This window comes from Conger conger, chromosome 5, assembly GCF_963514075.1.
Source record: "Conger conger chromosome 5, fConCon1.1, whole genome shotgun sequence".
In the NCBI taxonomy this organism is placed as follows: domain Eukaryota; kingdom Metazoa; phylum Chordata; class Actinopteri; order Anguilliformes; family Congridae; genus Conger; species Conger conger.
In genome coordinates this window covers 26,504,404-26,529,510 of record NC_083764.1, presented here as the reverse complement: position 1 = coordinate 26,529,510, position 25,107 = coordinate 26,504,404, and the positions used below count along the sequence as shown (strand labels likewise).

The 25,107-nt window shown below is 44.2% G+C and overlaps 1 protein-coding gene across 5 annotated transcripts in view; it reads left to right on the top strand.

Annotated features, from left to right (window-relative positions):
* Positions 1 to 810: 810 nt before the first annotated feature.
* The window catches only part of LOC133128108 (MAP/microtubule affinity-regulating kinase 3-like), a 37,189-nt gene continuing 12,892 nt past the window's right edge, over positions 811 to 25,107 (top strand). For 3 of the 5 annotated variants that reach the window (XM_061241405.1, XM_061241403.1, XM_061241404.1), the window contains exons 1-13: positions 811 to 1,600; positions 5,852 to 6,043; positions 6,506 to 6,559; positions 18,206 to 18,254; positions 18,648 to 18,713; positions 19,837 to 19,907; positions 20,319 to 20,375; positions 21,445 to 21,681; positions 22,600 to 22,719; positions 22,957 to 23,056; positions 23,430 to 23,542; positions 24,102 to 24,252; positions 24,394 to 24,578. In XM_061241405.1, the coding sequence (XP_061097389.1) occupies positions 1,550 to 1,600; positions 5,852 to 6,043; positions 6,506 to 6,559; positions 18,206 to 18,254; positions 18,648 to 18,713; positions 19,837 to 19,907; positions 20,319 to 20,375; positions 21,445 to 21,681; positions 22,600 to 22,719; positions 22,957 to 23,056; positions 23,430 to 23,542; positions 24,102 to 24,252; positions 24,394 to 24,578 (1,446 nt within the window). In that variant the 5' untranslated portion in view covers positions 811 to 1,549. Of the gene's footprint in view, positions 1,601 to 2,586; positions 2,920 to 5,851; positions 6,044 to 6,505; positions 6,560 to 18,205; positions 18,255 to 18,647; positions 18,714 to 19,836; positions 19,908 to 20,318; positions 20,376 to 21,444; positions 21,682 to 22,599; positions 22,720 to 22,956; positions 23,057 to 23,429; positions 23,543 to 24,101; positions 24,253 to 24,393; positions 24,579 to 25,107 lie in introns of those variants that run through there. The other 2 variants (XM_061241402.1, XM_061241401.1) reach the window with 1 other exon arrangement.

Genomic DNA, 25,107 nt, shown 5'->3' with positions numbered 1-25,107 from the left:
GAAGGACAGTCAGCGAATATGGACCTTTTCTACAATAGGTTTATCACCAGACTGGTAAATGGGACTAACCCTGGTCCTCAGGCCAGCAGTGAAGTACACAAAACACTATTGCCCATTTGTGGTGGATAATGATCTAACCTCAACTTAACCAAAGACTGTTAGCAATGGTTAAATTGTAATTTTGAAGGCAGGGAACCAAACTTTGAATTTCACATTCAAAATCTCTTCAACCTCTCAACATCCAGACCTGTAGTTGCCGGAGCCTGGATCTGGGCTCCTGTCAATTGAATCCTTGTCATGTCCCTGCCTTAGGGCACTTTTCACATCCGTTTTCCATCACTGTTCTGGGCGAGGGTATCACCACACCCCAAAAGCAATACAAATATCTGGCTCACAAAGGAGCTAAACCCATTGATCCAGAACATACCCAATTGTTCACAAAAATCCAATTTGCAAATCCTATGCTTTTATCAGATTATATTACTTAACAATAAATGCAATTTATTCAGGTTGAGAGCATGTAGAGGGACTGCCGCTGATTCTTATGTGCCAAGAGTGGAGCACAACTAAAAGCTGCAAGGAGGACAGTCATAATAAACGAGAAGAGGAAAGAGAGTAGGAAAGTGAACATAAAAAACTTGGCAATACAAATCTAATGGGTACAATGTATCCGATGTTTTCAGTATGTATGCGGCATCCCCTGCAATCGCCCTAGCAACAACAAACACCACTGCTTCGCCTGTAGCACCAATGAGCACTGAATTCTGACGTTTTCCTCACTTCCTCCATCCGACCTGGGTTTGGCTCATAGACTGTATGGGTTTGGCTGTCTGGTACCACTTCAGCAAGCGGGCAGCCATCTTGGATCCAGCAGTTAATCAAGTAAAGACATATTACTTTGGAGATGTGAGGTTGTACCACCACCTGGCTTCTGGAGTACCATCGCCCTTGAAAACTGGGGAGGCATATTCTAACTGGAGGGCACGCAGACAAACCGGCAGTACAATCTGAGGGACCGGTTAAACATGACCCCCTCCCCTCACCTCCCCTTCCCTTCCCTTTTCCTCGTCTGAAAGCTGTGCAGTTGTCTAGGGCCTTGTAGCAAGCTAGCCAGCCAGCAAGCGTTTGATCAGTTCAATTTTTGTAATCCGTTCACTATAACAAGTTAGCCCACGGCTGGGGGGCTTCTTGAAACTAGCCGAGAAACATCGTAACGTTAACTAAAGCACAGGGCTATGTTGTGTTTTCGGTTAACTTTGATAGAGGAGCATTGGCTTATTAGAAATCTGTTCCGCTGGTTTGCAGGATATTCCGAAGAATAATGCGGCTAGTTATTTTATTCAATTAGCTAGCAAAGTTAGCTATAGCTAGCTATACTTGCTTCAGCTTCACAGGAGTATTAATCGAATCCATGGTCTTCAGTGAGCAGGGAACATCCTCTCTCCCCTCCGACTAAGGACGAACGGCGCTGCAAAATAAAACACGACCAAAACCACTCCGGAGAACCGAGCTAGCTAACTTGGCTGTTAGTTAGCGACGCTGGTGAAAAATGTCAACCAGAACACCACTACCCACAGTGAATGAGCGTGACACTGAAAATGTAAGTAGTAACTTAGCTAAGGTTAACGTTATCTAACCTTAGATCCAACTCTAGATCTATTAGCTAACGGTGTGCAAATACAGTATACATTGTGTGCCTGTGATTATTTACTCCGTAATGTTAAGTTACCAACAATGTCTTCAAGCAAGTGGTCAAACTGTTGTTAGCTATTCGTTTTCCACAGGTTGCCTTATTTACCTAGCATATGTAGGCTAGCTAATCCTTTTGACTAACTTTTCATGTCATGTTTGATTGTCAGCTAATTCTAACGTCAAGTTGGGTGGGTACAGCTACTATCAAGTAGCCAATCTAACGTTGACTCTAACGTAGACTAAGTCTTGGAAATAAGGCTGTCTCTCTATTTGTGAATGTAAATCATAAATCCATGATTTTCTGTAACTAAGTTAACTTGGCCGGCCAGCCAGCCGAGTAGCTAACCAAGCTGAGAAAGACAGTGATGCATAGCGCATTTGTTGGTGAAACTTCTCGACTACTACGTTAGCTGCCTGGTTAGCTGTTGTTGTCTAAAAGCAACTTCCACAAACATCGGCAGCCTCTGTCGCAAAAGAGCGACATCGCCAAATCACGAATAATTTATTTCGGTCTTAACTTAAATGAGCGCAGTACATGGTTGGTTGACTGGCTAATTTTTCGCACACTCATCATTCAATCAATCAATCAATCAATCAATCAATATACTTTTTGAGAGCTCACTTTGACAGGTGTGTCCAAACCATTGTACTAGCGTATCGAGTATACGAGTTGTCTGCAACGTGTATAGCTTCTCAAAAGTAGTCAAATAAGCTGAATCGGACAGTTCGGGCAAGCAAAGGTCCGAATCCCCAACCTGTCTTTCCCCAAGCAGACATACCTCACCCACCAACTCCTGAAATATGACGTAAGTTATACACGTGCCTTCTTAATGGTTAAAATCGCATTGAAAATGGCAATATTCCAACTTTTGTTAGTCACCCCCTACAGGAAAGATGACTGATAGTTAACATGCGACATTAATTCAACTTAACTTCCATATCCGTGGAAAAAATGTTGTAGAGTAGGCTTTCCTGTTTCTGGTGCGTGCCCGGAGCAGTGGGAAGTATTTGTTTCATTTATTGGCATTTCTGGTCATTCGAATAAGAGATGTTGTGGCGGCCACCCGTCCGACTGTTTGATGACTGGATGATTTCAGGCTTTCCTGAGTATCTGTGATCGCTAGCGGATCAATGGACCACCCGCACAAAAACCAGGAAATAGTCCGTTTCGAAACCAGTGCAAACATGAAAGGCTCCAGCTGGGTTAAGAGACATCATATCACCAGAGTAAGTTACTGCTGATACCATTTATGTCTGAAGTAAGATTTTTTCATAGCCAGGATTCAACTAAACTGCAGCAGCATTATAAAATGCTTGTTGTACCATTTTCATTTTGTCTAGCTATGTAAAAATAAGATCTAGGCTGAAATAGGTTTTAATTAACTATGTAGTTATTGCATGTTTTCAAATAAAAAATGAAAGTATTATTGGGTACTGAAACGGTTAATATGCCTCAACATTTTTGCAAAAGTCTTAGTTGAAGATGGAGGTGGTATCATGGATTTCTTTTTTTGAGCTCAGTTTAAGAGCTAAATAACTTCACTCCTTTTCAACAATAACTGTTTCTGGGAAATATATGAGCTACTTAATAATGGCAATCGTTAGGGGGGAGTCTATATTTAAATGTACCCATAGCTATATTTTAAGCTAACCTTGTGCTTTTATAGGGTGACAGACTACAGACAACCTTTTGTCGTCCCTGTTAGTATCCTGCTCTCCTCTTGTACTGTTATTCTGGGTTAAAACAAAGTAAAAAGGATGTTTTCAGTGTTCTCTTGTCGGTAGGGGAATGTCCGATAACAAGTGCACTAATTTATTTGCGTAGCATTTCTAATTAGCCTATATATTGATGATTAAAGTCAGTAAACAGTAACAGTTGACACTGGGGAACTTGGTGCCATATCTTAACTTAAATATGTTTTCTGTAATTATAGCCAACAAGATCATGATCTATATAGATGGTTATCCCATCAATAAATGAACCCATAGAAATGAAAGATGATCTAACATGGAAGTTTGAGAGTATTCATTCAGTCTGGAAAAAAGGTGCTTTAAGATGGGAAGACCTGTAATGGGCTTGTTGTTTCAGGGGTTCTGGATTTTTTGGTGGCATAGATCACACTGTTTCAAGGATAAAACATTTATTTTGGTGTGGATCACACCATTACAGGGGTTCATGGTTTTGGGTGTTGTGGATCACGCTGTTGCAGGAGTTCAGGATTTTGTGTGGTGTGGATCATTTCAGGGGTTATGGGTGTTTTGGTGGTATGGTTCTCACTGGTTCAGGTTTTACGGGTGGCATGTATCACACTGTTGCTGCGGTTCAGGTTTTTGTGTGCTAAGGCTCATACTGGAGCCCCACAAGGCTGATCAGATGTGCGTCATGCTAAGCCTGTAGGGCTAACATGTTCTTTGCAGCGCCAGGGATCAATATGCCATCAGTGTCCTGGCTGTTCGGTTTGCCACTGCTCCTGGCCCATTTACAGCGGTCTCACTCTCATCCCATATCCCATATCCCATATACACCCCCCGGGCACCCAGATTGAAACGCTCTGTCCCGTCATGTCGGTTCTCAAGCCAGTTGACGGCTGATTTCGGATTTTCACAGGGGAACATTTTAAGTATGTTGTCACAAATGATTTTGATCTTGCTCTCTGGTGATGGAGCGAGGGCCCCTTTGATCAGTGACTGAATTTATTATTTATTTAATGTTTATTTGAGTAGGGACAATGCCAAGAGACATGACATCATTACTGCCAGTTTACACCAGGTTCATGTAGCTAATGTTCTGTATACAGAGATTATGTATACTCATTTTCCTCCCCGAATCTACATTTTAAACAGTTAGTTCACTTGTAACCTTGACACAGTGTGGATTTTAATTGTCAAGATGGCCATACTCTTACTGGACGTGCTGTTGAAAATAACTTTTAAATTATGTTTGTTCATGGCCAATATCTTGAAAGCTATTGGAATACTGAGGCCTGTGAACCCTGGACAGGACAACCTTGGGTCAGTCTGCTTCAACAGTAATGTAAAACAGATTCAGTACATTGCATTTTGAGCCATTCCATGTCTTACTGGAACTGTTTTGGTGTACTGATTGGAAGCCACTAATAGATGGGGTCCTCTTGGTACAAATTTCCTACAAAGCCTGTAATGGAATGCATTCCTATGCTGTGCACATCCAAATAATATGTATGCCCATATCAACTGCGTTGTTATCTTAAAACCTTCATGGTCTTTTCTGGAATGTGTGGTGCCTCTTACTTTGTGTTAGTCACTGGTGCTGAAGTACTTTACTGAGTTACAGTTCTCTCTGCTCGGTGACTTTTGCAGGAATTCTGTCTGCAATTGTTACACGAAGAGAAGTCTGTTCTACCTCCCCCAGATTGCATTGGGATTTTTTTTTCTTTGACATGCGAGACCGAAAAAAACTAATATTTGTTTCTTGGAGACAAGTAATAGAATCTCAGGCTCTGTGCAATTATAATCCAAAGTCTCTTTCTGCTTTAGAAATTGGTTGATTTAAAAAACAAATTTAACAAAAACCATTTGGGGCAGTAATTTAGCTGTTACGGTGCATTGAACAGTAAGGAAATTATGCAGTGTCTCTCAGGCTGTTTGGGGAATTTCTGACATTGATCCTTCACTGTCTTCACACATGATGTTAGGCCTACCCAGTGCTTCTCCTGTGAAAGACCATAAAGGCTGCTTACACATAGGTGCTGTTTACTGATTCAGAGGGCGAGGTGTGAGTCAAGCTCCCACATACAAAAAATGGAAGGTGTCTCAGAAGAAATGATAGAAATATATATTTTGCCGACCCCACTGAAAGTTAGTTGCTATGTAAAGAAATCAAAACTAAAGTAAGGCTTTTTTTGTACTCCTGGTAAACTAGCCTTTATGGTGAATGGCATGAACCAAACATGAAACCTTTGCCCAGAGTGCAAACACTGTGATTGGTTCAGAGTGTACAGGTTAGCTCCACCTGCGTTGGTGTTAATGTTACAGTGCAGTGAGGTGTTCTGCTGTCTTTTGCTCAGCTGCTGCCTCCGATGGTAGGTTGAGAGTTATCCAAATTGGAGAAGGGGTAGGACTTTGGGGCTGCACTCGAGTAACGCGTTTGTGGTTTTCTTCCCATCTCTCTCCACCACAGCACACCTCGCACAGCGATGGCCGCCCAGAGGTCACGGCACGTCAGGGCCGCTCGGGCGCTCGCTGCCGGAACTCCGTGGCCTCCAGCTCTGATGAGCAGCCACACGTCGGCAACTACCGGCTGCTCAAGACCATCGGCAAGGGAAACTTCGCCAAGGTCAAGCTGGCACGGCACATCCTGACGGGAAGAGAGGTGAGAGGGCGCTTCATCGCGGCTCGTCATGTGGTCTCCAGCAGACATGGGTCGTTACTTTGTAACCGTTTGCTTGAACACGTTTTTTTTAGTCTCTCAGGTGCTTGTGTGTAAGCATGCATTCACGCCGGATTGCTGCCGCGTGCGTTCACGTGTCGAGTTTGACCAGCTCCGGTTAAACGAGATTTTGTAGTGTGTGTGACTCACAAACAGCACTGCTCATGCCAGGGTCTTGTGAAATATATATGTATATTTTTGAAAACCGTTCTCTTAACTGAAATAAAGACACGTTCCTCACATAATTTTTGACAGTGGGTGAATCGTCCACAAATTTAGATTTTGTGGACTTTACATTTTGTACATACTTTATCTTAGTATAGCATATGGTTGTTATGTGTTTCCTGTCAGTTATGCTTTGGGAGGGGCGGCATTAACTGTGATGCTGTTTCTCTTCTCTTGCAGGTGGCAATAAAAATCATCGACAAGACGCAACTGAATCCCACCAGTCTTCAGAAGGTAGGCCTCTGCCCTGTTTGTGGGCCCATAGCCCGTCTCTCTTCTCGCTACAGTTTTGTTGCGTCCTCAGGCGATGGCGGGAAGTCACACAATCAGCCTCAGCAGAGATGTCTGGTTGAAAGAATCCACTCTACATCACTCAGTCTCATCTCAAAGGATGCTTTGAGACATATGCTTCCATTGCTGGTAGTTTGGTTATTTCAGTGAGGTGTATTTTGGTAAGTGGGTTCAGTTTTAGCAGTGGAGTGTGGATGTATGTAAGCTGGGTTCAGTTCTTGCAGTGGAGTATATGTTTGTAAGCGGGGCTCAGTTACTGCAGTGGCATGTATGTTTGTAAGCTTGGTTTAGTTCTTTCTGTAGACTGTATGTTTGTTTCCTGGTTTGGTCACTACAGATGGATGTGCAGGTGGCTTCGGTTACTGGCATTGAGTGTACTTTTTTAAGCTTGGCTCAGTTATTGCAGTGGAATGTATACTTTTGTTTAGTTTATTGCAGTGAGAACTGAGCAGTTTCGATCCCTCATGGCGTCCTGCTGCTCTTACCGTTGGTACACACTGTACGACTGAAGCTATGCTAATAATAATACCACTGCTGTCCCACACACAGCTTGGCAGGTGTAAATGGCGGGAGCCCTTGTTGTGGCGGCAGGGTGTTGCCAGGAGACCGGCGCTCCGGTGACACGCCGGGACAGCTGTGGGCATGGGGGCAGCCGTGGAGCAGGTGCTGCCGGTCATCTTCCCCGCTGCGTGAGGGGGGTGGGGGTCAGGGGCGGTGTACAGAAGGGGAGACCGATTCGATGCACAGTGTTAGAGATTTTTAATACAGATGGCGCAGGGCACAATTTGGAAATGAGCATCGTCGATGTGTCCGGAGCTGAAACTGAGCTCTGATGACTATGGGACTGTGGGCATTTTGGCCACGGTTTAAAACTCAAGACTGGATACCCGTGGTTTGCCTATTGCGCTTTCATTTATTTATTTATTTATTTTTACACTTTTCAGAGGTCGATTTTATTGATATTCTACGGTCATCATTTTACAGACCAATGCGCTTAAGCCTCTCTGTTAATACCCGTGACCGGGTTCAGGTAAACCTGCAGGCCTGGAACCACGGTCCGCTCGGTTCACTCAATATGCCTGCTGCCCAATGTGACCGACGGCACGTCTGAAACGGGAGATAACTTTGACTGCCTTCCACCTGCCCCAGTGCATGATGGGCCGCGGGGGGAGGGGCAGGCAGACTGTCGGCTTCGAAGGAGGCCACGAACGGAGTCCGGTTTCAGCTGCCTCTAAGTATAGCAGGGCCGGAGACATAAGAATAGGAGCGGCTTATGTAACAACGGTGCTCCTCTTCTGGTCCCCCCTTTCGAATCGGGGGTCTGCCCTGTTGGACTGTCTGAACAGGCTGGCTGGTGAAGGTGTCTGTCCCACCCACATGTACGCGGCTGTTTCGATCGGTTTCCGATGCCGCTGCTGACTGCTAACAGTGCGGGCATGCTGCCCTTAGTCTTGTCCCTGAACACACTGTAACTGTAATGGTAGCCTGGCTACCATTGACGTCTCCAAGCCATGGGCTCCACTTGCTTTTCATTGACAGCCAGAGGGGTGGCTTATGGGGACAAGGGAAGTGAGCATGACGCCATTCTCGCACAAATTCAAATGTGAATTCAAATCACATTTACTGACATGGCAAAAACAAGGTGGTGTATTGTAGTTGTCTCTCACTCCTCTCTCAGCACTTGGCTCATTACAGTACCCCAGTGGTTTATGGGTGTGCGGTCAGGGCCCCTAACACAGTGGAGCTCAGCTGGCTTGCACAGACCGATGACTCATCGTGATGAAAAGACATTTTGAGCGTCCGAGCCTCCACCTCGCGCCAGCGGAATCAGCCGGAAACGCTCGCCGTTGAGGAAAGGCGCAGGCGAAATGTTTCCGCGCCAGCTCTATACAAACCAGACAGTGCGCTCCTTTGTTCCTCCTGTCCTGTACATCTTTACTCTCTGACGTTACAGCTGCGACAGGGTGTCACTCCTTCGCCATTCAAAATGGGGCCTATGTGATCAGGCTTACTAATTTGAGCCAGTCACAGTCCCCTCCAAAAGTATTGGAACAGCAAGGTCAATTCCTTTGTTTTTGGTATATACTGAACACAATTGAATTTGTGGTCAAAAGATGTACATAACACAAGACTTCAGAATTTCAGCTTTTACTTCCTGGAATTTACACATAGATGTGTTGAAGTACTTGGATCATCATAGCACCTTCTGTATCAGACCACCTGATTTTTCGGTAAAAGAACCGAGAGTATTTAAGTAAATGAAAGTAAATAACACTTAATGTTTGGTAGCATATCCCTTGCTTGCGATTACTGCATCAAGCCTGCGACCCATTGACATCACCAAACTATTGCAGTCTTATTTTGTGATGCTTTTGGAGAGGACTGTGTATTGTAACACCTCATATTATGATGTTTGAGAAGCTTTATTCTCTCCTGTCAGAAAATTCCTGGTTGACCTTTAATACGATACATGGTAACTGGAGTATTGTGCTATGCTAAGCTAATTTAGCATTATTTTGTGGCACAAACTTACAAGAGAAGTATGGATTGTAATAGTTAAAATACGATTCTGGATTGATACTCTTTTCAGAAAATTCTACCATTTTTCTGTGCATTGTAGGCACCGTTTTAATTTTGGATTGATGCTTCAGCGTTAGATTCACACGTGCACTTTTGAGGAAGTTACCATGGTCAATGTGCATTTAGCAAACTAAAGCTTCTGTTTTTGTCTTTCCCCTTTTTCCTTTCTCTTACTCTATCTCTTATCTTACTATCTGTATCTCTTTCAGTCACTGGCTCTCTTCTAATTGCACCATTTCTGTCTGTGTCTCTGTAATTCACTCTCTTTTTCTGTCTGCATCTCTCCCTTCCTCTTTCTGCTGAGGCTGTTTTTGCTTTCACGGGCGGGGCCTCCGCTCACGTTGTTATTCAGGAGTTGGAAGACGGCCATTTTTTCAGAGGTGTCGAATGTTGCTGTCTGTGCTGGTGGTAGGAGAAATGGGAGAGAGTGTGCGTTTAGGGGTTAAACTGAGAATCTTTCCCTGTAATCAGAAGCAGGGCTCGTCATTGTTTACAGCTACATTGGTTATGTAATGGCAATGGAGCACAAATTAAGACAGGGTAATGGTCAATACAACTACTACATCTGCCTATATACCGTGACTCTCCGCCTAGCAGCTTTGACACTTGTAGTTTCAGTTGTCACCATTACAGAATAACAGTACGGTACATTTTTCCAACCATGAATTGCATTTCCAGGTCCTTGTTGAATTGAATCTCTGGAATCAACACCTACAGAGCCTTTACATTTTTCGAAGTCAGTGGTCTCAAACTAGTTGCACACATTTCACTTCATATACATTATGTGCGAACCTACAGCTCTAATTCGGCAAATAATTGAACTAATTATCAAGATCTGAGGCAGCATACACACGACCCTCCATGGCACGGAGTTTGAGACCACTGCTCCCAATTTTCAGCAAAATACCTTGGTGGGTATATTGAATCCCAATTTGAAGTCCTCACTGACTAATGTCACCACCTCGTCTGAAGTCATAGCGAATGGGAGAGTGAGCTGTGAATGGGCGAGAGACCGCCGTCAACGATTCCACCAAATTGGGTAAAAAATGTATTTTATTTTCTTGAGCTGGCGTGCTCTCAGACCGGTGTGGTCTGGCAGTCCCCCCTATCTGGGCCACAGGTCCTTCAAAGGCTCCCTGCGGCCGCTGACCCACTTTGCGTCGCCTGGAGACAGCCGGCGGTTGTGCGGCTTGTTTTCTATACTTTGCTTGTGTTTGTGGTTTTTGGCGGGTGTTGCTCGCTCGGGAATTATACATGAATTTCTTCTTTTTTATCATTTTATTTTGAGTTAAAGGTTGACTTTAAAATGTTTTATTGTAGCTCTTTGGTACTGTTTCATGGTTTTAAGACCGGGTAATTTTGAGGCTTGTTGTTCCTTAAAAGTCACCCGACTTGGATTTTCAGTTGAAAACAACTGAGCCGAACGCATCACTGTCGCTGTTTGCACGCAGCCCCTTCGCGCCTGCGTCGGTATTGTCTGTCTGTGCTGTCTGGAGCCACTGAGCGTGCAGGCCTGCTCACATGGTTAAAGCAGTGTGGGAACAGAGGCAGCACTCCAAACCGCTGCCTTTACAGCTACCTCTGGTGCTGGAGGAAGTCACTGTGAGCTCGTGTCAGGGTGAAACCGAGGGCTCTCTTTAGGAACTAGAGCTGCATGAGTGTGTGAGGATTTATTCAATCTAAGCAGGGGACAATCCCCCCTGGTGCAATGTGGGGTTAAGGGCCCAACAGCTATGCGGATCTCATTGTGGCTACCCAGGGGCTTGAACCATCAACCTCCTGGCTCCAGTCAAGCACACTTAGCCTATAGATCTGTGCAGAACCGGGATAATTGTGTGTGCATGTTTTTGCATTTGCGGAATTGTAATTGTGTGTGCATGCTTTTGTACTTGTGTAAGTGTGTGCTTGTAAAAAAGAATGTAAAAAAGAGAAGCATCCCTGTTGTGAGGGTGGTTACAGTGCAGTTATACATTTTGCTCCTTGCCGTATGCGTGCTAGTTGCCAGCAACCGTGTGATGTGAGCAATGTCGTTCATGTTTTACTAAATAATTGTTGATGCTCCTTAAATTAAACATACCCACATTTTGCTAACTTAGAGGCATCAGCTTTCCAAAGCATGCCCATATCCTTGATAAACTAGATTATCAAGAAACTTGATGAACTTAGATTTTCTTTAGTTTCCACTGTAATTTCTTTAGTTTCCTCTTTCTCCATAATAATAAAATTCATTTAGACATAATAACCTTTAAAAATGACCCTGGAAAGTTCTTGAAAATTAGTTTCTTTCGAAATCTTGTGTTCTTCTGTGTCCTCTAGTTTCTTTTGGTGTTCGCCCATTTTTGTTTGCTCTCATAACCAAGCAGAGAGAACCAAAGTTCCTTGGAATCCACCTTCCTTCTTCACCATTTGATATGGTAGCCAACAGAGTCAGGCTGGCGTCATGACAACCGTACAGCATTCCATGCCGTTCTGACTCAGGCATAAGAATTCAGAACAAAAGAAACAGCAGGCATTGAGATTCCTGCGATTAATTTCACTTTGTAAATTGTGCCGGATGGCTTCGCCCTTCTAGGGCATCGGAACGCACTGCGCTGTGTAGTTCATTACTGTGCCACAGCTCTGAAGAATGGAGGCACTCACAACTAGGAACTCCATTAAAGAGGAAGTACCAGAGGAAAACAAAAAAAGCTTTTACCGGAAAATGGGCCAGTAGCCAACTAGGTCAGCTTAGTAGTCTGTGGGGTTATAACGGTATTTAATTCAGTGTGTGTGTGTGTGTGTGTGTGTGTGTGTGTGTGTGTTTGTGTGTGTGTGTGTGTGTGTGTGTGTGTGTGTATACTAATGAAGAGATCCAATCCACATATCCAAACTGGAGACATTATGAAGTGTAGATTTTAGCATCAACTAGTTTTTATTATGAGAATCATCACATTTCAGCAAATTCACTTACAGTATTGGCACGGTACTAGAAAGCCGCATTATCTTTTGCTTTTTTGCTTTTTGTTTAGAAGGAACTTTTGTCACAAGCAATATTGTTTAAATGTGTTTGTGTAGCTTGGCAACAAAGGCAGTGTACTGAGTTGAATGCTCCAAAATGTTGCCTATAATATTATGTCATAGTAATAATAGGCTGCCTACCATTTGTATTAGACAGTTCAGTTTTGTAATTCATTGATAAATGTTATTTGCCTGGCACCAGTTGGACTGTATGAACTCCAGTGATCTGAGTTGGAGGCACGGCTGTTGTCAAAATGTGTATGTCTCGGGAGCTGGGAAATTAACACCAGCCACCAGCCAAATGCTGGTAATGTTTATATGCGGCTAGTAAGTTTGTGTACTCTACCAGCGCGCTTTGGCAGGTCACCGGCCATCACTTGGAAGCCCTGTTCCATTTGAAATATCTAGTTGTTTGGTTAAACTATGAAATTGTGTAAACTATGAAGATGACCACCTGTAGCAATACGTACAACCCAAGTGGCATAGCAGTACCGCCCCTTCAACTGCACACATACTTTGGGGGCAGCAGGGTGGAGATGTTGGTTGGTTTCAGGCTCCAGCCCTGTCTATGCTGCTGTTGCTTTCTGATAGGACCTCATCCTCCACTGGGGGCTCAGGACTGCTGGCTGTGGTGGAATGAAAGGTATTTATTGTAATACGCCTGACCATTGGGTGTCCATGGTAGCGAGTGAAGAGCTGCATGCTGATTCCTTGGGACTGCAGACATGCTGTCCCTTATTAGGCCTAATAATTTTCTTCATGGTCATGTGAGGAGGGTATGGTGTCCCCCCCCACCCGCCACACACAAAGACACACACACACACACACACACTGTGCGGATCCCTGCTTGCTTTGGTGACTATTGTGTAACTCTTCTTCCTTTTTTTAATTTTTCTTCTCGTTTTTTTAAGAGTTTGATTCAGTGAAAGTGACTTGTAGTGAGGACTGGATGACACAGAGTCTGTATTGTGTTGCGCAGTGCAAATGGTTTTAGAAACAGTGAAAAAGCAGTTTTGCAGTGGGTACGGGTAAAGACATGCTACAAGCCCTTTTGGAACACTTCTCAATGTCTCAAATCTGACTTTACTTTTAATGTCCATTTTCAGAAGTTTTAAAAAGCAGTTTGAACTGAACATTCTCTTGAGACGTACCACATTTGTAGTCAACATGCATGGCCTGTAGCGTAGTGGTTAAGGTGGTTCGATCCCCGGGGTAGCCACAATAAGATTGCACAGCCATTGGGCCCTTGAGCAAGGCCATTAACCCTGCATTGCTCCAGGGGAGGATTGTCTCCTGCTTAGTCTAATCAACTGTATGTCGCTCTGGATAAGAGCGTCTGCCAAATGCCAATAATGTAATGTAATGTAATGTTAATTATTATTTGAACCTTGTTTATTAATTTATTTAAAATATATATTTATTATGATGTGATGTGAAAAAATTCCATTGCTTTGATGTGGAATCTGAAACCAGAAAGGTGTTTACCAGGCCGCTTGATTTTGACATTTGCTGTGTCACCCGATAAAGAGTTTAAAGCAAACTCGATGCTCACATTGAGTGTGTCATGGAGGCATGCAAATGAACAATAAAACATTGCAGCAGAAGGAGCAAAACAAACTTACATCGCAGTCCTTACATATTTGTATAGTAATACATTTTTTGTTCTTTTTCCTCTGTACTCCAACAAACAAACAGTTCAAATCAATCCCTGGTTAGTGCACACTTTCCGCTTTAATTTGACTGTTTTTACATTCATATTGGGTGAACAGTGTAGGAATTGTAGCCGTTGTTATACATAGCCCCCCCCCCCCCCCATTTTAGAGGACCAAAAGTAATTGTGAAATTGGATGTTCTTGGACAGCTGTGTTATGTTTCATCATTAGTTCATGCATAAAAGAGCTTGCAGCAGGTCTAGTTGATTCTAGGAGTGCCATCTGAATTTGGAGTCTGTTGTCTCTCAACAAGAGGACCAAAGAAGTGTCAATTCCAGTAAAATGAAAAATCGGAATAAATCAATCCGAGACATAGCCAAAAAAAAAGTAGGTGTGTCAAATCAATCATTATTGTTCGGTACATTGTTTAGAAGCAGGAACCTTCAGTCTGTTCTTCAACAAGTGAAGTGCACCGCGATTGGATTGGTGAGGTGATTGTCTTGGTCCGTGAAAAACATTCCACTTTTGAATTCCACCTGAACTCGACTCCGAGGGTCAGCATTAGCATGGCTTCATTCCTATTTACTAGATGGGACTCTTTGTGACTATGACTGACGCCCCATCTACCATGTTTCTCAGATGAGGGCAGGGTGGTTTGGTTCTAGGGAAGTTCCTTTTAGCCTCCACACTTTGCTCTTTCCATCACTCTGTTACAAGTTCATCTTTGTCACATCTGTCCAAAACACTTGTTCCAGAACTCTACAGTTTTTTTAATGTTCTTGCAAACCCCTGGTAACCAACCGATTGCGGTTGTTAGGTTTTGTGCAAAAAGGAAAGCTGGGTAAGTTAAGCGTCCTTCGAAGTACACCCCTCAGGTCTTGTGCGATGCTCTATAGATCATGATTTGCTTGTTACCAATGGGAGAGATTATATTCTGCAGGTAAGACCTACAAATGTGTTTAGAGTAAAATTGTGAATGTTCTCGCCAATTGCAGTTACTCTAAATGGAACGCAACTCAGAATGGACTGCCAATGTAAAGTGTTTTTCCTTTTGGCCTTGAAACTAGTCCAATCTTGTTGCTGCTGTTGCTCCGCTATAATTGATCGTCACCTCGGCCGAGAAACGTGGATCAGTGATCACTTCCCCCAGGACATCCACCGGCCTAGAGTCGACCGTGTCCATTTCAGTTGCCCTTCATGCCCTTTTTGCTGACATAGATTTGTCAAGGGCGCTAGCTAGTTGTCCCACTGCCTGGTCTTCATTTTTAAGCCAGTAAAATAAATCTGATGGCAGTGTAAACCCATTCCAAGTTTGGAACACACTGTCCTCCATTTTGTTTTCGATGGAAGTCAATGGCAAGAGTTGCAAATGTGCTTCAATATTCACTGCTTCTCCATTGTTTGTGCAATTTTATTTTTAAGTTTATTGAGCATTATGAACCTTTGTGCAGAGATGTTGTCCTCCAGTGCTACCTGCCTAACTGGCAAATATAGACTTTGACCTATATCTTGGATATGCCCCTTGTTCTTTCCCCTCTAGAATGGACCACTCCAAAAATTTGTGTGAGTGAATTTTTGCAACTGTAGCCTCTTTTATAGAGGATATTATCGGCATATCCTATTACGGGATGAAGATATTTTGAAGTTATTAAATTAGGTGTTGCTCACTGGTATAGCCTCTCTATGAATACACACACACACTGCTGTGAAAGCCATCCTACTACAGCTCCCACCAGAAGCCCTTAGAATTCCCGGGACACACTCCATCCTGCTACAGCTCCCACCAGAAGCCCTTAGAATTCCCGGGACACACTCCATCCTGTGCTGCGAATGTCCTGCTGTAGAGTGTCTCCTAACCCATACCGATCCGTGGAGGATCTGAGAGTAAGTCGGGTGCAGTGGATCTGTGGGAAAACTAAAAGTCTGCCTAGTCACACCTAGTCAAGCTAAATTTGAATAACTTACCAGCTTTAAGCAGCTGTGAGTAGTAATGTGGAAGCAGAATGCGGACATTGCAGTGGGGGTCGTCAAGCAGCCAGCTTTGGAGGAACGACGAGAACCCCATCTGGACTGGAGCTCCGGAAGGGTTTGCGTACTGGGACTGCTGTTCCTGGGGGCAGGACACCCGAGGCAGTACTGCCAGCCACTCCTTCCAAAGGCCAAGCCACGCCCGTTGTTTGGTTAAAAGCAAATTTAGAACAGAAAGGTCTCCTCGGACGACCGGCGAGAGAGGTGGGGGCGGGAGAAGCGGGTTGTTGACTGGTGGATTGTATTACTGCTTTTCATGTTCAAAGTCACGGGCAGACGGTGTGTTCATGCTTAAATATAGGCCCGCCATGTTCACTCGCCTGTTCAGAAGGCCACCTTGTCCCCCTCATGGGTAGTGAAGCACGGTGTAGTCTCACCATGGACCCTTGGTTCTGGGCTCATCGGAGGGAAACCAACCTGGCCCTCCCGAAAGATGCCACCTACCTAAATTTCTCCTGATTATGTTTGGACAGCATCTATCCTTTTCAGATAAGTCACATGAACTGGCAGGGAACTAGGGGCTTTACTATTAGACTTTTATCAGCAGTACTGTGTGGAGCCCTTTTAGAGGGGCAGCCACCAGATTCATGATTTATTGAATGTGGGAGGTGCAGAGCTTACAGTCAGCATTTGCAAGTGAGCACAGTTCATGAAATCGAGACCGGAAATTGCAAAGCGGCATCATCGCGGCATCATGGTTTGCAGCGCCCTCTAGAGTTAAGCTGCAGTAAATGCATAGCAGCCCTGAAGCAGGAAGTGTAGAATGCTGTAATGCCTTTCTCACCCTCTATGCCTCTCCAGGCATTTGAGGTGTGGTCCAGTCTCATTCAAATGGGAGGAAGGCTTGCTGAGCAGTTATGACCTGGTCTTGTGTGTGTGCACAGTGCGACCGTGTGTGTGTGTGTGTGTGTGTGTCTGTGTCTGTCTGTCTGTCTGTCTGTCTGTCTGTCTGTCTGTCTGTCTGTCTCTGTCTGGGTTATGTTAAGCTGATTTCTTTTAGACCATTTCACTATGCACAAATGTCAAATACTCCTTTTTGAGTAGGCTGAAATAATCTATGCAATGATCTAAATGGAGTGAAATCATCCTGTGAAATCATGCAAGGAAAATTAATTGTATAATAGGCTAGGCTTTTTAATGTTAAAATCAATGCAATCATCAAGTTGATTGAAGAATTCATGTATTGAAATAAGACTAGTTTCAGAGACTTCCATCAAAAGGATAAACTGCAGCCACTGGTAGAGTCAATTAAAACGATAGTGGGTGTTGTTACACATGTCCCAGCCAATGAAAACGATTGTGGGGCATTGTGCAGCAGCGACTGGTATTGCCAATCAAAAACGATAGTGGAACAGTGTTACACATTTCAGTCAATGAAAACGATTGTGGGCGGCATTGCATGTGTTACCAGGTGTAACCCTGCCCCATGCTCCAGGCCACAGTGAAGGGTACTTGTGTAGCCTCCCTGTTCCCACCCCTCTTATAGTTCCTATTTAAAATTACAGGCAGCCTGAACAGTGAGATGAGAACTGCCATCAGTTGGCCGTTGGCTCATGCTGAGGCAGTTATTTTTTATGCAGCACCAATAGCAATGTTCCTTGATGCCACGCCATTCATCGCATATGGGACGCATTACCAACGAGAACACCGAATAAATATCCAGCGAATGTGAATTCAGGCATGTTGGAAACCTGTAAGCTCTCCCTGATGCCATTACGGAAGCTATTTTGCAGCCCCTGCGCTCAGGTTTATTATTCTTTCTCAGCAACACCACCCCCCTGAGTAGATTGAAGTGCACTGCATATGTGCATTACCATTTTTTATTTACAGAAATGCCTCATCTAGGGAAAATTACATGGCATACCTTTTTCCTTTTATGCTGCTGCACTTTAACCAAAGGCGGTCTGATTCAAGTGCAAGTGCAAGTGATCAGGGTTATTATGGGCCATTCCCCCTAGCAAGTGGCATTTAAACCCACAAACCTGGTTTCTTAACCACTTGTCGCTGGGCAGGATGTGAGCAGTATTCCGTGCAACTGCATGAAGTGGAGGGGATGAGAACGTGTCTGTTTTGGAACTCGTGACTAGATGGTGCCATACACTGGTCGTGCTGGTGCTAGCATTTCTTTCCCTTTCAAAGTGTGTTACAATACCATCCCATAGATTCACCATCCCATAGATAATTTGTAGTTAACCACATGGTAAAATCTTGCACTCTTCTCCTGTCTACTTCCTTACTCAGGGGACTCCAGCAAAGCAAAGCTATTCATTGATGTGTCTGAGCCAACATTGTTTCTGCTAATTTTTAACACCCCTCTCTCTCTCGTACACAGCTTTTCAGGGAAGTCCGAATAATGAAGATTTTAAACCATCCAAATATTGGTAAGTAGTGTGTTTTGGCCCGGTTCACACAAAGATTGCAGCTGCGTGTGGGAGGGGATGCCCCTCCCAGGAGTTGTTGAAGGCCTGCTACTGTATGGAGCACTTTGCTGCTCTCTCTGTCGCCCCCAGGCCCCCCCCCCCCACCCTTTCCCTGTCTCCCCCCGTAGCCATGAAGCCAGCCGACAAATTCAACTTGACAATCATTTTGAGTTCATAAGTTCAAAAGCACAGTAGCGTTAGTTTTTCCCAAACTCATAAGCAAAAAGCTGGAGTACCCTGAACAGTAGTCACATTTTCTTTTCTGTTTATCTGTGGTAATCTACATGAAAACGTGCAGATTTTTTTGTATTAATATATTTGCCTCTTTCCCACCTCTCCCCCTGTTTCTCTCAGTAAAGCTGTTTGAAGTCATCGAGACTGAAAAGACTCTTTATCTGGTGATGGAGTATGCCAGCGGTGGTGAGTGGGCCAAAACATTTCACATGTGTGGGATGCCTCTACCTGTGCAAGCGAAGGTTGTGTCACTCATTCGCACACCAGTTGAATGAGTGGCTCCCTTTGATATGAATGTTGGTAACAACCTTGTTCCACTAGAGGTTGAAAAGGCCTTCAATGCCAACGGCATTTAGTTACATTTTACTGGTGTATGCGGAGAGGTCAATTTCCAGTAAGGAGAGGGAAGCTTGGGTATCCATTCATGCAATCTGGACCCCGGTCCCTGGCTTCATCCCGTAGACTGGTGAGGCAGAGAGCCGGCAACCTTTTCTCTGGAGAGATTTGTATTTCAGGTTTACAAAGGAGACACATTAGGTCTGCACCTTGATGTAGCTCCTTTATAACCCTAAGCCCAATTTAAGCGCTGGGAAAATTTGTCATGTGATGGTGAAAAAACATTGAAAGAAATACTGGCTTAGTTATAACCAACACAACCTTGGATTGGAAAAATTGGGAATTAAACGCCTTGTTATTGGGAGAATCATGCTGAATGATCCCTATAATGGGTGTGGCTACTGTTTTCTGTCAGTCGCTACCTGTAAGTGGAATTGTAGTCTCCATGGTGACAGGCTGTCAGGACAGGATATCAGCTATTTGTTGCCCGTAAATGGCAGGCCAGCCCTGTCATGCGTGTTTATTGGCCTCATGTCACGTGGACATCATCAGGATTCCCAGCAGTCCCCTTGGCTCCCGTTTCCTCTTTTGTCATATCGGCTTACTCTCAAATTTAAGCTCTGAAGACACGTTATTGCAGTGACCACAAATTGCAAACTCCGTACATTACATAAATGGGACATAAAATCAACAATTATAACAAAAGTGGGTTTTACGCAACTTCATTTTGAAATAACCTTTTAGTTATTGATTATAACAACAGAGATAACTATTCCAGTCTTTGTATAGCCTGCTACTCACAGTTCCTCTGGCTATGACACTATCACATACTGGACAGTGAGAGTCCCTCCTCTGAAAGGGATGAAAGGGATTTTCTCCCTTTCATATGGGAAGATGTGGGAACATTATTTTGTTTTGTCATAAATTGTGTTGCCATTTCCAAGGGCTCATCAGAGTGTCTCTGTCTGTACAGGGGAGGTCTTTGACTACCTCGTGGCCCACGGCCGGATGAAAGAAAAGGAGGCCAGGGCGAAGTTTAGACAGGTACTGTAGCCACCCAAGCCCTGACACGTTTGTTGCTCTCCTGTTGTTCACCTCTCAATAAAATTGTTAACTTTTGTTGACTTAATCCAGCGGCCACTCAGTGAATATGACAGTGAATATTTCAACACTGATTCATACAATGTAGAAGTGCATCTAAATTGTGTCATGATACAACATACTGTATGAAACATACGTAGCTGTAGGTAAATGTCTGATAAAACAGGCCCTGGATATCAGTTTCTTGAGCCAGCTGGACCCTGCGCAGGTAATATTGACCATTACTATTATAAGCAGGATAGATCCTATAAACTGCAGGTGTTTCTCTAGTAAATTCTATCTACATTGAACCACCAAATTTAACTTCTGTGATGGCTGACAGCTGTAACCCCTTTTGCCTCCATTTTGTTTCAGATTGTGTCTGCAGTGCAGTACTGTCATCAGAAACACATAGTGCACAGAGACCTAAAGGTAAAGAAAGGTTGGCCTGTCTGTCTTACACCACCTCCCATGGGCTTCTGGTACTTATTTGTTACAACAATGTTTTCACTTGTTATAGTGTTATTCAACAGTTGTGGAACCTGCACATAACAAGGATTGGAAATAGCTCACGGAGTAGAAATGGGAGAATGGGTACAACAGGAAACAAAAGCAGAACTGAAATTGAATGGAGGTTAGAATTAGAGATTGATATGAAAAGACAATATGAGCTTTGAATCATTTATGGTTTTTAACAATGAGTATTTGTGAACCACATGCTGAGAAATTGGTGTGGAGCTACCACAACTTAAATTTACAGATCAGGAAATATAGGTTGTTAATCGGGTGTGACTGCTTTAGGTCATATTACAGCATATAGGAATACAACTGCATCAGTGAGGGAACATTTTGGAGTGACATTGCACACAAAATGTATTCTTGTAGGTAGGCCTATAATAAAACAAACTGTAGGTTGTGAATGTAAAGAAAAGATGGTATGATATATAACTTTACGAGGGCAAAAGACACAGGTCCAGCTAATGACATAATATTAAGACTGGTAGAACAACAGGTGGAAAAATACCTGGAAAATAAGAAAGTTGTGGGGGGGTGGAAAGAATAGCCCCAAATGAGTTTGCAATGAGAGAAGGTAAAACTGTATTCACAATTAATTATATACCCTAATGAACACGTATGCAGAAGTTTAAATTCAGAACTGCGTTTTTATACCAACTGCAAACTGAGACTGTTTTTACATCTGAAAAGCAGTTGTAGTGTTTTAGTATATCTGGCCCCAAGTGTATCATTTTCCAGTCTTTATCAAAATAAGATTCTTACTACAGCTATGCTTATCTTGGTTTTTAATTCTGAATAACAGAAGAACTTATTACCATTACTACAGTATGATCATGCTACAATTATATTTGTAACATAGAATTGCTGTGCAACCTGTAAATCCAGTCGTTTACAAGAAAATCCAAATCTCTAAGAGCCTGTATGATGGAAAGCCACTCTAAAGTATCTCCACATTCTTGGACCTAACTCTCTGGAATTCCACCAGGCTGAGAACCTTCTCCTAGATGCAGACATGAACATCAAGATCGCCGACTTTGGGTTCAGCAATGAGTTCACGCTGGGTAGCAAGCTGGACACGTTCTGCGGGAGCCCCCCCTACGCTGCCCCGGAGCTCTTCCAGGGCAAGAAGTACAACGGGCCAGAGGTGGACGTCTGGAGCCTGGGGGTCATCCTCTACACACTGGTCAGCGGCTCCCTGCCGTTTGATGGACAGAACCTCAAGGTTTGTCAGCTGTGCTCCAGCCTCACTGGACGTGTTTGCCCTTAGAAGTTTTGCCCCATATTTAGGAAACGGCTACACTGACAGTGATTTTAAAAAGGCATACACACATAATTTAAGCATTTAATCCAAATAAACTCAACTGAAACAAGCATGACAGTTCTCCTTTAATTCACAACAATGGCATAGCTTGCTTAAACTAAAATGAACTGACAGATCTCCTTGGGAGGGGAAACAAAGTGCCAGCCTTAGTTGCCCTTTGCGTGTGGTGCAGACAACTGTCTCCTTTGGTTATCATTTTGTGTCCAATCAATGACATAGAACCTGTGATATATCCAAACAGCACTCCTGAGGTGTGTTGGAGTTACACTTTTTGGCTCTTCCATCTTGAATGTTTTGTCAACTGGCTCTGATGACCCGCAGCATGACCCGCAGATGAACTTTTATTTTTAGGCTACCAGTATACCCTCCAGACAAAACAATAACATTGTTACATTAAACAATGTTAGCTTGTTGTTCATTGGTCTCTTTGATATTGTGTGCTCCCATGAGGGCAACGTGGATGAGCACAGAGCACATCTAGGCAACAGGATTACAATTTCCAACCCTTAATCTTTATGAAATGTGAAATTTCCATGAGATTCAGACGAATTTGTCTAACAAAGAAAAAAGCGACAGCCCTAGTTTGTGGTGCATGCATGTTGTCGTGTGTCTGTTTGTCTGTGTATGTGCTTCCATTTGGATTTCTGTTTGTTTGTCAGTGTGTGCATATGGTATGCATTTTACAAGGTACTTTGCAAGTAGCCATTGTCTCTATGTGTGTCTGTTTTTCTGTCAGCATGGGTGTGTATGTTGTGTTTATTAGCTCTTTTGGCTCTGTGAGTGTATATATCTGATTCTGCTCTGTGTTGCTCTCGGCAGGAACTGCGTGAGCGGGTGCTCAGGGGTAAATACAGGATCCCGTTCTACATGTCCACAGACTGCGAGAACCTCCTCAAACGCTTCCTGGTGCTAAATCCCACCAAGCGGGGAACGCTGGAGGTGAGTGGACATTTAGGCACATGCACAAACGCATACCTGTTTTTGTTTTTTTTTGTTTTAAAGTACTCGGCCAAAAACAAACACCTGCTCCCACGCCAGCCATTTTCAAATAAGATTGGACACCCTTGGTCTAGACTTCGACCAGATCTCCCGGTGTTAGGACAGCGTTATGCCCTCAGACCTTTGGTCTCTGTTGTATTCCACTGCAGTGACACGTGTTCCTTTTCTTCCTCTCAGCAAATCATGAAGGACCGCTGGATAAACGCAGGGTGTGAGGAGGAGGAGCTCAAGCCTTTCATAGAGCCGGAGCTTGATATCACGGACCAGAAGAGAATAGGTACGGGGGAGGGGAGGCACTTCTGCCAGAGACTCCCAAAAACAGGGACTTTTCATGTAATGGAGTAATAACTTGCCACTGGCTGAGGACTCCTTACTGAATACAATTATGCAGTTTTGGCACCCACAGACTGCAATGGACAGTGGCTGTTTAACACAGCTCCATGTCATGGATCTATAGTGTAAAATAAAGCAAATAGTTTTTTGTTACAAAATATTCTGTAGTTGGGAAATATCTTTATTGGGAACATTTTTTCTAAGGACCTCCTGGTGCTCCCCCTTTGGGAATCCCTCATGGTGGGTGAATGCTCCTGATTTAACTCCCTGCTAACACTATTCTAACACATACGTTTGTTCTGCTTTTGAATCCGCAGATATCATGGTGGGGCTGGGCTACTCCAGAGAGGAGATCCAGGAGTCTCTGGCACGGATGAAGTATGATGAGATCACGGCTACCTACCTGCTACTGGGCAGGAAATCTTCAGAGGTGAGCGGCACTACAACAGGAAGTGTAAAGGGAGGTAACAGGAAGTGTGAGTACCCAGACTCCCCCACAGTACCGGGAGTGAGTATCTAGACTAACAGTATGGGGAGTTTTGAGTGTCTAGAGTAACAGTGTGGTGAGTATGTTACACCTCGTACCATGATTCCCTTGGAGACATTAACCATGCTGTATATCTTGCATCCCAAATGAGGGCATAAGCAAAGAGTATGAGGGTGTAGAGTTACAGTATGGGGAGTTTTGAGCACCTGGAGTAACACTGGGAGAATGAAGATCAAGAACAGCAAGGCAGAAAGAATTTAAATCTTGAGTAACAATACGGGTTGATTATAAGGACCTAGATTAACATTATCGGGGAGTATAAAGACCAAGATGCACAGACTGTGACTATATCTCTGACTCTAAGGACCACGTTTTACAGCATCAGGACATATCAGGACCAAGATTATGCCTAGAACGGCAGGGCTTTGCAGAGAGATTGCACAGTTGATTGAGTGGGTTGCACAGGAAGAAAGCTTGGGTGAATGTGGTTTCTCTCTGTCAGCTGGAGGCCAGTGACACCTGCTCCAGCAGTAACCTCTCCTTGGCTAAGCCCCGGCCCAACAGTGAACTCAACAACGGCCAGTCACCCTCCCACCTCAAGGTCCAGAGGGGTGTCTCATCCAGCCAGAAACAGAGGCGCTACAGCGACCAGGGTAAGGTCACCATATACATCTCTCTCCCTGCCTTTCCTCTCCTCTTCCTCTTTTATTTTTTGTTGTATTTCTACCCTTATATCTCATACCTCATAAATTCGAATTAGAATTTTGTTTCTTTCTCTCCACCCCCTCCCCAAGTTGGACCGTCCATTCCCTCAGGGACCGGTTACCCCAAGAGGAGCCAAACCAGCACGGCTGACAATGACCTCAAGGAGGAGGGTGTAGCTCAGCCACGCAAGTCCAACAGCCCCCTGCTGGGCAACGCCAACAACCCCAACAAGGCCGACATTCCCGACCGCAAGAAGGGCACCTCCACCCTCAGTGTGAGTGTCACTGGGTAATGTGACCATGACATCATGGTGACGCTGAGGGGCTCCACCTTTTTCTGAGCCCACAGCCAGGGAGCTGGCAACCGGCCCACCCCTTGTTGCGGACAAGCAATGCTTGTAGAACTGTGTATACCTTTTACATTGGTTGGTTTCACATTGTTTTGAGGGGACAATAATTATTCACATGGCCTTATGTTCAACAGAGTGTCCTAGAGACAGTGTATGAATATACATTTGACAGACCTAGCCTGTGAAAAAATAAAATTCTCCCGGGGACCGGGGTTCGATTCTCGGTCCTGCCAAAAGCCAAGTTTGGCCGGCTCACGTGGAGCAGCAATAATTGGCTCCAGAGGGAGGGACTTGGCAGGGTTAGTAGATCGTCGCACAAAACAAGCACCTCGGGCACCTCGGAATCACGGTTACAGCTTGGGAGGCGAGACGGCTTGAAGAAGGCGTGTCGCTCTCCCGTTGGCCGCCGAGGGACGGGGTGTGGGCGGTGTATCTAATACTAGCTCTAATTGAA